The sequence below is a fragment of the Argopecten irradians genome, chromosome 4 (assembly GCF_041381155.1).
Source record: "Argopecten irradians isolate NY chromosome 4, Ai_NY, whole genome shotgun sequence".
Lineage (NCBI taxonomy): Eukaryota > Metazoa > Mollusca > Bivalvia > Pectinida > Pectinidae > Argopecten > Argopecten irradians.
In genome coordinates this window covers 34061827-34076784 of record NC_091137.1, presented here as the reverse complement: position 1 = coordinate 34076784, position 14958 = coordinate 34061827, and the positions used below count along the sequence as shown (strand labels likewise).

General features: G+C 32.7%; 2 protein-coding genes across 6 annotated transcripts in view; one reads left to right on the top strand and one right to left on the bottom strand.

The window, feature by feature from the left end:
- The window catches only part of LOC138321404 (protein transport protein Sec16A-like), a 39239-nt gene extending 34230 nt beyond the window's left edge, over positions 1 to 5009 (top strand). For all 5 annotated transcript variants that reach the window (XM_069265075.1, XM_069265072.1, XM_069265074.1 and 2 more), the window contains one exon: positions 386 to 5009. In XM_069265075.1, the coding sequence (XP_069121176.1) occupies positions 386 to 532 (147 nt within the window). In that variant the 3' untranslated portion in view covers positions 533 to 5009. The remainder of the gene's footprint in view (positions 1 to 385) is intronic.
- Positions 5010 to 7150: 2141 nt separating this feature from the next.
- LOC138322484 (FMRFamide receptor-like) lies at positions 7151 to 8290 on the bottom strand. The gene has a single exon (XM_069266508.1). The coding sequence runs from the start codon at positions 8288 to 8290 to the stop codon at positions 7247 to 7249; it is 1044 nt and encodes a 347-aa protein (XP_069122609.1). The 3' UTR covers positions 7151 to 7246.
- Positions 8291 to 14958: the final 6668 nt, after the last annotated feature.

Genomic DNA, 14958 nt, shown 5'->3' with positions numbered 1-14958 from the left:
AAAGAGTGATCTGTCCTTGTGGTCAAGTGTTCATGGTGACGTCATTCATTTACGAGAGTAGCGTCATAAATTTCAAATCACGTGAGTTTCACTCACAATATAACGATGTCAATCAGTACCTTCCCGCAAGAGTGATAATTCAGACTTCAGTAGAATACAAAGATGGAATACTGTTAGGATTATTAATGGTGTTAGCCTACTTTGTTACCTTTATAGATTGTATTAATTATAGTGGCCATACTATGTCAGTCTAATAGAATATTCATACTTGTTGGCATATTATCAAAGAATTTAATGCAGAAAGCGGATAGTTTTAGATCGACCATAGAGATGTAACTTTGAGTGTTTTATACTCCTTTGCCGTAAGTGATACTTTGTATTGCAGGATGAGAAGTCAAGCCAGGCAACAACTATAACACCAGGCGGACCGCCTGCCATGTTTGACCCCACACAGTTTAAATCTGGACAGCACAATGCCGTACATGCCAGCGGTCCGAAGTTGTACAACCAACGGAGGGTGTATCCTAAATGAAGAGGCAACACGCTACACATAAGTGTAGCAGGAATTATATAATGTATGTAGCAGGAACTCATAACTTCAAAATTACATGCAAATACCAATATGAAATACAAGTGTATGATTTAATGTGAGACATGTGTGATTCGCTTTATGGTTACTCAATCTGAAATGTTTGATCTTCAGTCTTTCACAAACTGTACTTTGAGAATGATTCTATTTGTTATTTTTAGGACAGATTGTTTGCTATGCGATTCATTTAGATAAGCTATCAACAGATACTGTAAAACAACTTGTTTTTGCGCACGATTCAATTTCGTGGGTGATAAGAAATCGTGAAAATATATCGCCACCTTAATGTTACAAATGCAGTTTTTAAAGCAGAAATTAAGACTAAGAGGTCGCGATTGCGAGAATCAAATTGTCGTGAAAAAGTCATTATGTGCAAAACCGCGAATTTCAATCACCGCAAAAATAAGTTGGATTACAGATTTAGCCAGTTTTGATTAAGTGGTTTTGGTATTTAAAAGTATTTATTGATAGAACTGAACTTCCTGTCTAACAGGCAAGTAGAAATGTTTTATTGTGTTATGATGTCTGTTTGATTTGGTGATGAAAATGTCTCTTTCAGTCTCCCATCATTCATTAAGTCATATTGAGTAACTTCATTTCTTAATCATGTCCTCTTAAGACCTTTGTGATTTAATAATTGATAATTAGAGCTCCCCTTCAGTCATATTTTTACCATCTTTCATCTTACTGTGGTTTAGGTTCGTAAAGTCATCTCATATACATATTCACTAAGTTGGGTTCCGTTGTGGTCACTTATTAGATAGGTTTTGGCTGCATTGAATGTAAGTATGAACTTTAGAAATCATCTTTTAGAACCTTTCATTTATTACGATAATTTTATTATCTAAGTCTGATTTGAAATATTACTTGAGTAATTAAGAACCTCAAATCTGTGTCATTTGTTTCTGATTATTGATCTTTTACGATTCGTGGTGCTAGTTCTTAGTCAATGAGAGGATGTTCCTGAGTGAAAATGAATGGAGATTGACAGATTGTAAATTGTAATAATATTTCTGCATCCTAATTACTCTTTCTTGTAAAACTGAGACTAGGTTATAAAACTGGTATTTATTTAACAAGACACGTTTAAAAACCATAAATCTTAGACAGAGGCATGGAAACCTATAAAATATATCACCATTTGCTAGGAAAATATTAATAAAATGAAACAATATCACAAAGAAAGGGGATATTTATGCCTTTTACAGGCTTTGTCGTTAAACATTCTCTAATCTGTATACATTGTATGTTGAAATGACAGTAGATACCAGAAATAAAAATATTATGGTATTAGGGTATGAAAGTTTACAATTAGTAATTGTAACGACTGTGATACGATATGTTTTCTAAAGATACATGTATTATGTGTAATATATTGATGCACACATTATTTTCTGTTGCCATTATTTTTGACAATTTACAGCACGTCTAAATGTACGATTTATACGTTTATTGATATCTTTAATATCTTTGTGTGCCATGAAAGAGCCAGACTGAGTATGAATGAATAATGGGTGTAAATAAATCGTTATATAGTCTGGGTAAAACAAATGTTTGTAAATTAATCGTCATATAGCCTGGGTTAAACAAATATTTGTAGATTAATCGTTATAAAATGTGGCTTAGAAAATATTTGCAGAAGTGCTACTTCATTAAAGTCTTGGGAGTGAGGTCTGTTACTATCACAAATATGAGTGGATTTATTTAAATGCAATGGAGGAAAATATTGTCTTTTCTAATTAATAATTGCTTTATTTATTTCACTATTGATCAAACTAATCACCGTTTCTAGACGGTACACAATTTTATTAATGTTTTCTGTGATTCTAGACTAAATGTTAAAGAAATTTTCATCGAAAACGTTTGTCCTGGCATTGAACTTGCTTACCTGCCTAATAGTACTGAAAATTTGTTTCACCCCGGTGAAATATTGTTCATTCAAGTAAAATGGTTCTTAGTTTGACCTACATACAATTCAAATTATAGTATGACTGATTCAAAGACATACTAGAAGTTAAAAAACCTTTTATGTTTTCATCTTCATTTTTACAAGAATGTAAAATTGTGAGAATTTCTATGTATATAATGAAAAGGAGCAGGTGACTTACTGCTTTTTACAACTATTCGTCTTCAAAAGTCGCTATTTACTTATTGGAAATTAAAATATTTGTAGAATGCACATGCAGTGTACTCGTTATTTGACGGGGTAGAAAAATGACATTATATAAAAATAAAATAACGTTTAAGTTAATACCATATAATTGGTTATATTCGTGGGAATTATATTTTTGAGGTTTCGCGGACATTACTATGAAAGCGAAAGAAAAATGTTTCAGTCATATGGACCCAAAAAGATAGATCCTCAATGCAATGCTGACATTAAATTTTCCGTTTTTAGGAAAAATTGTGAAAATTTTGACCCGCGTATATAATTGGCTATATGGCTATATATACTGTGCATGTATGTGCTTTGTATATTAAGTTGGTTTTTCAGAAAGCGACGCCACTTAGAATTCACTACATTCACAACTGAATGAAATAATCCCAATTAAATTATCACTGTATTTGAAAAAAAATCTTTCATGTAGAAACCAGTATTTGCAGATCTTGTGTGAAAGGCATTTCTTATTTTGAAATTTTTTATCTCCTATTTTAAATGAAACGATAACGCATTTTAATTGCCTTACATAGACATGCCAAAGTCTACTTTTTCCTGTACTGTTTGTATCGTTAGTAAACGTATAAGTGGATAGAAGGATGTGCAATTAGAAAAATTGACGGAAAAATACTGTTACGTATTGAGTCTATACACATACCTTTCACGAATTTGATGTTATGTTGTTCATCATTGTATTGTTTGATGATGAAATATATTTATTGTGAAGGTCAAAAGAAGGAAGAAGAAACCTTTTTAAGGTGTTTACACATGTCTTGATGCCTGTGTTATATGATATATGTGTAATTATTGTTAGAATGTAATATAGACAGAGATATGATGCATTATTCAAACCTATTTATTGTTTTGTTTTTATGTTTAATTGATATGTAGGAAAGGATGCATGTACATATATTTTATTCTGATAAAAAAGAAATTGTAAATGGATATTTAAAATTAATTAAATGATTGACACAGAGAGGTCATGATCTAAAGTACAATGATATTACAATAAGTACGCTTATGTGATTATAGACGGAGACACTACGGTGTTGCTATGCTCATTGCCATTGGTACAATTTGAAAAGTAATGTTGAAAAGCAAATGAAGAAAATTTAGAAGAAGTGCAATGGAGTGATAGTACTCGTGATTTTTCAATTAATTTTAATGACAATGGGTTTCAAATATATAAGTATTTGTATAGCATTACAAATGTAGTATGTTTCCAAGTGAGAGTTTTATTTTCTGAAGGGAAATAAAAGTCTCTTCAAACGCTATTTTTTGTACTTTACATAGCTTTATCACAGTCTACGTACCACAGTTAAGAATAGATGAACAGGTTATCAAATGAAAAAAATACAAACTGAAGGTTAAGAATTAAAAGACACTATTAAAATCAATTATATAAGTGACCGAGTGTACAGTATATGTTTATATAAAATTATATGGTTTGAACAGATATTGTCGAATGCTTGGGTACAGAAGTAGTGGCATTTCTATGATGCCTGGATGATGAATTAAATTTCTAATATGAATTAAATTTCTAATGCATTTTTGTCGGCATTAAAAGCTACACGATTTTCCACTAAATCTATTCTTATTTTGGGCTCCATGTATAAAAACATGGCCTTTATCTCATTGAACACACAACCATTCTATAATTTTAATCATCTCAAGTTTTTATCTACTTCGGAAATCGTCCTGATTTTCCTAGCTCACTAACTCATATAGACAGTGTAGCGTTGTTGTCCGTAATCTCGCTAAAATAAAGCATTAAGCGAATAAAGTTATAAATAGCGTTTGGTTGATCTCAAAATCACACTGCCACTCAATTGTATGTCAGAATGTATTGTTAAATCACAAACACCAGGAAATGTGTAATATATTTAACTTTTAATCCAATTTCAATTTAGATACTTGATCTTAAACGATATGGTTCGGTGTACTCTTATACTATACAATGAAAATGTTTCCAACTTCTTTGGCCACGCTGTGTTCATCGCCACCCTCTGCTTGCATGATTGAACTTGTAATTATATGGAATGACAGTCGCTTGGTAACGGCCCCATTGTCTTCTGTTCATTACTTCATTGTTTCATCGACCTATTGTTGTAAACTTGACGAATCATACATATTTCAATTAATTAAGTCTGACGATTTTTTGTTGTTTTATTTTCCGATTTTTATGAGAGGAATGTCATTGTAAAAGAAATTAAATTACTTGAGTGTCAACCAAATTACTGAATAAATTATATTTGAAATCTTTTTAGCTAGTTTCCTTTTTTATCTAAAATCAACCATTGTTGAGCATGTTTTTTCCATACAAACTTGTTAGAATGTAAGTTAGAAATGCTCTAAGGGCGACAGAGCATGAACGATACTCATCAATTGAACAATAATTGGTGTTTAATTGTGTATATATACCGTAAGTCTAATTAACACAAAAATAATATGGAAAAAAATAATTTGCTTATGGCTCATGCGCAATCAATTCTTCATTCCATATAGGACATGTTGCCACGGAATGTGTTCGGGATGCAAATAATTATTTTCAATATCTTTGTCATGTAGTAAAGTTAGAAGCTCAATATTTTCAATAGTGGTAATGGTGTAAAGTAAGTAACTTTTGTAATTGTAGAAAAGTACTAATTCGTTTGCTCCTGTTTTTGATAGTGAAAAAATACCATTTGTCAGCGGTGGAGCATCCTTAATTTTCTTGATTTCGGATAACCAATGTCCAAATAACCAAAGGAACGTCATTTACATGAATTTTTTATGCCTTGTTCTACCACGATAAAAACCGGACTTTGTGTTTATCAGAGTTATTTAAAGTAAAGAGCTGCAATACGAATTTAAAGGGAGTACACTGAAATCGGATTGCCCGTCTGTTTGTATGTATGTAAACATTAGACCGGCAAACTCCTCAACTACTTAACAGATTTTGAATTTAGTACACAGAACCCCGACATAAAGCAGAATTGAGTGTACGATAAAGGGTTCTGCAATATCCCCTATTTATGGAGTTATCACTAAATTTGTGTAGCGGGGATATTAATTGGCCACTCTTGCGACAATTCTCGTTATGATTAGTAAATCATATATCACATTAAAGGTCGAACTTTGGTCTGTTGTCAAATGCATGCTTATAAATATTGTACAAATACTGTCAAGTAATTGTTTTTCGCGTGCGATAACATTTAGCGCATTAAGAACTCGCGATAATTAGTTACCGTAAAAAGGTTTTAAATAGAGATTATGTAGAGAACCTGTCTAAATCTTAATATTACACGCAATGTTAAGTCTTTAGGCATGGATTCAATATACATTGTATTAAGTTGCCGCGAAAAGAAATTAAATCCAATAGTTATATTATTAGAAAATATCAATTTTTGAATGTTTTCGTACAAAACTTTGATTAATACTGTGAAATCATTTATTTTCGTTGGGTACAATTTTTGTGTAATATACAATTTGTTGGCACTTAAATTTCGTGGATAATGCCTTACATACATCCTCGGTCCCAGGTGTTCGTCACACTACCGCTTACTAACCCAATAATACACATTGCAGTCGAAAATACAGTCGTCACTGTCACATATACTCATTTTTCAGTATTCATTTTATTCAACTTTCATTTGTCAATAATGTAACATATAATGACCATTAATTTCCAATTTTTGTGAAAAATTGTAAAATTGCTTCAAAAACGCATTTTCATTTATTTTTCTCTTAGATGATACATTGGATATTTTCTAAAAAAAAAAGATACACGAGATTTTCTGTACATACACGTACCACAATTAGCCGATACAATTTTCATGGTAATCAAACATCAACACTATAACAAACAGTTACCTTCAGCTTATTAACATATAATGGAATCAAATACGCTTTATAATGTTGATGCAAAGTGGGATACAAATCAACCCTGATTAATATGATAAATTACAGTCAATATTTAAAGGGTGATGATGAAATAGCTACACATACGATCAATATATGTTACTTTATCAAATTGCATTGTTGAATAATCTAGCGATAGATAGCCTCAGGAGAAAAGTGAACCCACGATCAGGATTATCATTAATAATATTGGAGGATGATATATAACGCAATTCGGATGATTATGATGTCATCGCTAAAATGAAATTTATTCATATTTATGATGTTGATATTACCATTACTAAACTCAGATTTGTAAAGGCGTTTATCATTAGATAGTAAATTTACCATCCCTGAAGGTGATGATTATATATTGTTGATGATGTTTATTGTCATGATTGTACACAATGGTTGTCAAAATTATACGAAATAATATCCGATATTTTGATTATAAATATATCACTCTTAATATAAACTTATTCGTGAATGAATCTTATTACAATGGTGCACGGATTGACAAAAAAATAACGAACAAATGATATAAAGAATTCGTTCAAGATAATAAGCGACGAATCGGTAAATAAAAAACAAACAAAAACAATAATAATAGATACAATTCCTTATTGGCCGGTCTTTTTTATGCATCTAGCTTGCACAAGTTGTGAAAACGTTGTTCGAAATTTTTCACCGATGGCTATATAAATGATGAAATTGATACTCGAATTTATAACATACAAAACGTTCACCACATCAACTAAGTATGTTGTAGAATGACTGTCCTCAAGAGAGTAGGTATAATAAACTTGGTTGATAAATCCAAGAGTCTGTATCAGAGCAAATATCGCCATTATCAGAATTAGGACGAGTGTAACATGGTCTTTGGCAGAATTTCTCCTCATTCCAAGCCGTTTACATTTGATTTGTTTTCTCCACAGTTTCCTCACAATGGGGATGTTCAGGTTTACGATGACCATCAGAGGTATGACAAAATTCACAACGGCATAAATCCAAACAGCGTAAACTTTCTGATATAAGAAACTCTCGCCGAACTCCGTCATTAATACCGAGTAGCAAGTCACGGACGCACTTGTGTTGCTACAAGGCGATACCTCTATCTTAACAGCCACAATTCGTGGAATGTTATAAATCGCCGAAAAGCATACCACGCCGATAATCGACAAAATGACTTTGGTTCTTGAGAAAATTTGTGTATGTTTTTGGGAGTGACACACGCAAACATACCGGTCAATGGAAACAAGTACAAGGATGTACTCGTTACACAACAGTGACGTCATAAGGAAAAAGTTGATAGCGATATATCCACGAGTGTTGAACACATTGAGACCAATATCAGGATCGAGACACGTTGCCAGTAATATCGGCATGGACAATGCGATGAAAGCACACGTTATAAAAGCGATATCGGAGAACACCAGCGCCTGGAGGTAAATGCTTGTAATTGGTTTCATCGTCTTCTTTTGCAACACCACTACAGTCATGACATTGCCCACATATCCGAAGAATACCACAAGCGGGACAAGGACTCCGTACATTATAAAGAGAATGTCGTCTCTTGTGGAGGGACGTCCTAAAGATTTATCCAAGACACTGGAGTTGGCAGTGTTGATTATATCATATTGGCTGTCGTTGAGATGGCCGATCATGTTGTCAGTTGAATCGAAGTTCCCTCTAGTGTAATAGCCAGTCAGTCTGTGAATGGACACGATGAGCACTGACTGCAATTTCAAAGGAAATCAATAATTATAATTTACATATATAATTAATATTTTCTGTTTATATAACAATGACATTACTTATATAACGAGTCCGAGGTCATTGATTAGGGCATTTTAATATCCGTCGAATCTGACCAAATGTGAACAATTCATTTTCGATAAAAAGACTTTCAATACATTCAGTTGTCTTAACTCTACATATAAAACAGCAATGATATTTTGTTGGTATATTGATATCGTAATAATTTTCTAAGCGATAGCATTTCACACACACACACACACACACACACACACACACACACACACACACACACACACACACACACACACACACACACACACACACACACACACACACACACACACACACACATATATATATATATATATATATATATATATCTTATATAATTATTAAAATAGTTAAATCAAATTGAAATTAAGTGCTATGAATGGGTTTTGAAATTTGCTCTGTGTGTTCTTATTGAAAACTGCTTTTGTTGTTTCTTAACATTGCTTTTCACTCTCTGAAATAGGTCAGCCGAATAACTTGATTTTCCGTGAAAGAAAAAAGATTGTACATTTTGTATGAGAAAAGTTCGTTCCAGCAATTACTACTACACGTACATACTTACATTACATACAATGTTGTGAAGGAAGGGCACACCGATGTTACCAAGAAATGCAGGGTTAAAGAGTTCTTATGCTAATGAATGACTATTTTTACCATTATTGATTGGCCACTGCCGGATAGAGATTATGAGATGCACGAGATCAAATGTCTGCGCGAAAAATCATTAAGGTCAGTCTGTAATACACAATCATATCCTAGGGGACGAAGTAACACAGTAAATACCCATTCTTTCGTGGCTACTAAATTTCGCGATTTTGCGGAGATCAAATTTCGCGGAATCAAAATGGAAATACCTTTCAACCTTCTAATTGTTCAAGAATTTTGATATTGATTTCGCAGAGATAAACATTTGCGAAATTACCTCTATCGCGAAATTCGCTCATATAAATCACATGCGAAAGAGAGTTGATTTATAGTATTCGAAATGACCATGTCAATGTTGATGTATTGGTATAAGCTTTATCCACATTCCTATTTTTATCGGAATACAGCGCAATCAATTTAATATAGTTACTTAGTACAACATAAAAACTGCAGAGCTTATCACGGCTGAAAGAGTTGCTTTTTAAATATGTCGCACGACACACGTCATAGTTCAAGGAAGAAACAAACTAAATGAAAAATACACCTTCAAAATGTAGAAGATTTAGCCACAGATTGAATTTTGTCCGGACCACTGGTTATCTGGTGAATTATAGATTTCAAAGTAAAAAAATGTTTTCTGACAGGTAATTATCCCTAGTTAATAATGATATAAATTGGAATTAAAGGGGTTTTTTAGTGCATAATACACGTTATTTCAAAATGGCTACCCTAGCGGCAGGTTGAGCTGAAGGAAATCACTTTTGTTCTATCTAATGTTCATGAGAACCTGGACTTTAGTTATAGAACAAGATAAATGACTTCGATTTATCAGATTTGATGGTTTCATTTATCATTTTAACACTGTGGTCTATGGAAAATCATTTAGTTGGTGGTCTTTTCAATAAGCTGGTGCCATTACAGGTTTTGAAGATGGCTGAACAAAATTATTCGCGGGAATAAACTTTCATATGCTAAGACAGCAGTTTGTTTACATTCTTTTACTAACAACTTTCATAGGTATTTCAATTATATCTTTTTAACTTATTTCATACAGATATGACCGAAATATAAACTATTTTAACTATAACATATCTTTATAATTTATAAGAAAAAAGCATGTGACGTCACACTAGAAACCTCCTCTAATGCAGCGGCATGTCAAGTCTCATAGGCATATTGTATATTGAGTCATGGATTTAAAAGTAATGAATTTTTGTTGTTGATACATGTATTAATGTACTCGGCGCTCTAGTTGGTTAACAATGATCATTTCCATTCTCAATACACTGATTTAAAGGCATCAAACCCAGAAAGACGGTACAAAAGAACACTTCATGATACCATGATTTTCACAGTTCAAGCCTCGGTCGTTCAAAACAAAAACCTCTTACTTAAATCAATCCTTATCATACCTTTCTAAATACAAAGGGGGCATCATTCTCGCAGAAAATGTGTCTTACTATTGGTAAAATTTTGGATACATATATGAAACTATGATGAGTCTCACTGCTTCATTTGTAGCCAAAATTTAAAATCTTAATCTTCATACTAGAAATTCCTGTGATTTCTCAAGACATAAGTGTGGTCATTTCCATTCAGCAAATAGTCTTTAGGTTACATAGCTGCATCACATGCTCTCTAAATAGGCTTATAGCCATGCTGCATAGTTTATTTTGATTAGTTAAGTTGTTTCTACTGAACAGTTTTCCTTTACTTAAGCCTGTATCAAGTTTGTTTTGAGAAATCGGGGTCGAAGGCCCAAAGATCATGAAATAGAAAAAAATAAAAAGTAAAACTTTTGAAAAATAAAACAATTATAAAAAAAATAGTCTTTATTATATCTAAACAAACAAAGTTGAAACTGAGCCAATCAAAAATGACGTTACAAAACGTTACGTCATATCTGATTGGCTACTGGAGTTGATTTGATTATATCATATTGGCTGTCGTTGAGATGGCCGATCATGTTGTCAGTTGAATCGAAGTTCCCTCTAGTGTAATAGCCAGTCAGTCTGTGAATGGACACGATGAGCACTGACTGCAATTTCAAAGGAAATCAATAATTATAATTTACATATATAATTAATATTTTCTGTTTATATAACAATGACATTACTTATATAACGAGTCCGAGGTCATTGATTAGGGCATTTTAATATCCGTCGAATCTGACCAAATGTGAACAATTCATTTTCGATAAAAAGACTTTCAATACATTCAGTTGTCTTAACTCTACATAATAAAACAGCAATGATATTTTGTTGGTATATTGATATCGTAATAATTTGCTAAGCGATAGCATTTCACACACACACACACACACACACACACACAACACACACACACACACACACACACACACACACACACACACACACACACACACACACACACACACACATACACACACACACACACACACACACACACACATATATATATATATATATATATCTTATGTAATTATTAAAATAGTTAAATCAAATTGAAATTAAGTGCTATGAATGGGTTTTGAAATTTGCTCTGTGTGTTCTTATTGAAAACTGCTTTTGTTGTTTCTTAACATTGCTTTTCACTCTCTGAAATAGGTCAGCCGAATAACTTGATTTTCCGTGAAAGAAAAAAGATTGTACATTTTGTATGAGAAAAGTTCGTTCCGGCAATTACTACTACACGTACATACTTACATTACATACAATGTTGTGAAGGAAGGGCACACCGATGTTACCAAGAAATGCAGGGTTAAAGAGTTCTTATGCTAATGAATGACTATTTTTACCATTATTGATTGGCCACTGCCGGATAGAGATTATGAGATGTACGAGATCAAATGTCTGCGCGAAAAATCATTAAGGTCAGTCTGTAATACACAATCATATCCTAGGGGACGAAGTAACACAGTAAATACCCATTCTTTCGTGGCTACTAAATTTCGCGATTTTGCGGAGATCAAATTTCGCGGAATCAAAATGGAAATACCTTTCAACCTTCTAATTGTTCAAGAATTTTGATATTGATTTCGCAGAGATAAACATTTGCGAAATTACCTCTATCGCGAAATTCGCTCATATAAATCACATGCGAAAGAGAGTTGATTTATAGTATTCGAAATGACCATGCCAATGTTGATGTATTGGTATAAGCTTTATCCACATTCCTATTTTTATCGGAATACAGCGCAATCAATTTAATATAGTTACTTAGTACAACATAAAAACTGCAGAGCTTATCACGGCTGAAAGAGTTGCTTTTTAAATATGTCGCACGACACACGTCATAGTTCAGGGAAGAAACAAACTAAATGAAAAATACACCTTCAAAAGGTAGAAGATTTAGCCACAGATTGAATTTTGTCCGGACCACTGGTTATCTGGTGAATTATAGATTTCAAAGTAAAAAAATGTTTTCTGACAGGTAATTATCCCTAGTTAATAATGATATAAATTGGAATTAAAGGGTTTTTTAGTGCATAATACACGTTATTTCAAAATGGCTACCCTAGCGGCAGGTTGAGCTGAAGGAAATCACTTTTGTTCTATCTAATGTTCATGAGAACCTGGACTTTAGTTATAGAACAAGATAAATGACTTTGATTTATCAGATTTGATGGTTTCATTTATCATTTTAACACTGTGGTCTATGGAAAATCATTTAGTTGGTGGTCTTTTCAATAAGCTGGTGCCATTACAGGTTTTGAAGATGGCTGAACAAAATTATTCGCGGGAATAAACTTTCATATGCTAAGACAGCAGTTTGTTTACATTCTTTTACTAACAACTTTCATAGGTATTTCAATTATATCTTTTTAACTTATTTCATACAGATATGACCGAAATATAAACTATTTTAAATATAACATATCTTTATAATTTATAAGAAAATGTTTAAAGGCATGTGACGTCACACTAGAAACCTCCTCTAATGCAGCGGCATGTCAAGTCTCATAGGCATATTGTATATTGAGTCATGGATTTAAAAGTAATGAATTTTTGTTGTTGATACATGTATTAATGTACGCGGCGCTCTAGTTGGTTAACAATGATCATTTTCCATTCTCAATACACTGATTTAAAGGCATCAAACCCAGAAAGACGGTACAAAAGAACACTTCATGATACCATGATTTTCACAGTTCAAGCCTCGGTCGTTCAAAACAAAAACCTCTTACTTAAATCAATCCTTATCATACCTTTCTAAATACAAAGGGGGCATCATTCTCGCAGAAAATGTGTCTTACTATTGGTAAAATTTTGGATACATATATGAAACTATGATGAGTCTCATTGCTTCATTTGTAGCCAAAATTTAAAATCTTAATCTTCATACTAGAAATTCCTGTGATTTCTCAAGACATAAGTGTGGTCATTTCCATTCAGCAAATAGTCTTTAGGTTACATAGCTGCATCACATGCTCTCTAAATAGGCTTATAGCCATGCTGCATAGTTTATTTTGATTAGTTAAGTTGTTTCTACTGAACAGTTTTCCTTTACTTAAGTCTGTATCAAGTTTGTTTTGAGAAATCGGGGTCGAAGGCCCAAAGATCATAAAATAGAAAAAAAATAAAAAGTAAAACTTTTGAAAAATAAAACAATTTTAAAAAGATAGTCTTTATTATATCTAAACAAACAAAGTTGAAACTGAGCCAATCAAAAATGACGTTACAAAACGTTACGTCATATCTGATTGGCTACATTTGTAATTAAGTCTGAACTCGTATCATGATCATGGGACCATATCTTATCAATGATTAAATAATGACAACATAAGGAAAGTTTCGACATGTTGGTGTCTTAAGAATTTGCCCTCACACGAGAAACTCATAATGAGAGACCATTTCGCAAAAAGAGAAATATAAATGAAAAGCATTAGTTGTATTTCTATTTCTTATGAAAATTCTTTACATATAATAAACATTGCCCTCCGAAAGTTCTGATACAACTTATAACTTGGTGCAAAATATTCCCATGACAACTAAAAGAATATTGACATTCTTTATTTGAAATTCGATTTAATTAATAAAACTGCATGTGTAACAGAATTTATTTGCATTGCACAGTGTCTAAATCTGCATTAGAACGAATTTTAAAAGTAAAGTTATGTTACAAATTTAACGAATTTGACATACGTACCGCTAGTAACTTCGTCTGGATGAATAAACATCTTTAAAACCATGAACATGTAACTTGAAATCTAACTACTTGTAAGATCCATTCCATCAAGCCAGTAACGTACTTCATACACTCTACTTTAAAACTTATCCTAGAAGCTCTACTGCATTGGAAGCGGTGGTCGATACATCGGCCTTGTCGGTGAATTGACTCAATTCCAGACGAAAATCAGCATGGTTTATTAAACAGCTGGGATCCATGGCGTATAACATGACTTAGGTGCGAGACAAAGAGGTGACTCAAGTACATTTGGCTGTGAACTTGTATCCTTACACCTATCCTCGACATACAAGGGATACTATCACTGTTGTTATATTCATCCCTAGACTCTGTCATCATAAAATGAAGGCAGTTCTGGAGACTGAGAAAACTGACTTATCGCATGTCTAAAGAGACTTTTTTAAGATTATAAAGAGCAAAATATAACTTCCAGGCCAATACGATGTGCTATTATTCGACCAGCTGATTTTACATACACCAAAGACCACACTACCACACTACAAACTACCCAGTTGTCTCACACAGACCTTTCATGGGGACGATAGTGAAACATGGATATTGAGGAAATGATGAACATTAAAGTCTCTGCAAGCTATACTTAAAGATGCTCCACCGCCGACAGAGCATAAATAATATTCATCATTTTAACAATAATTGGCGTTTAATTGTGTATATATATGACTAATTAACACAACAAACAATAAAAGAT

Excerpts from the sequence above, each read along its gene's own strand:
- LOC138322484 (XM_069266508.1), bottom strand. The coding sequence starts at position 8,290 with ATGATCGGCCATCTCAACGACAGCCAATATGATATAATCAACACTGCC.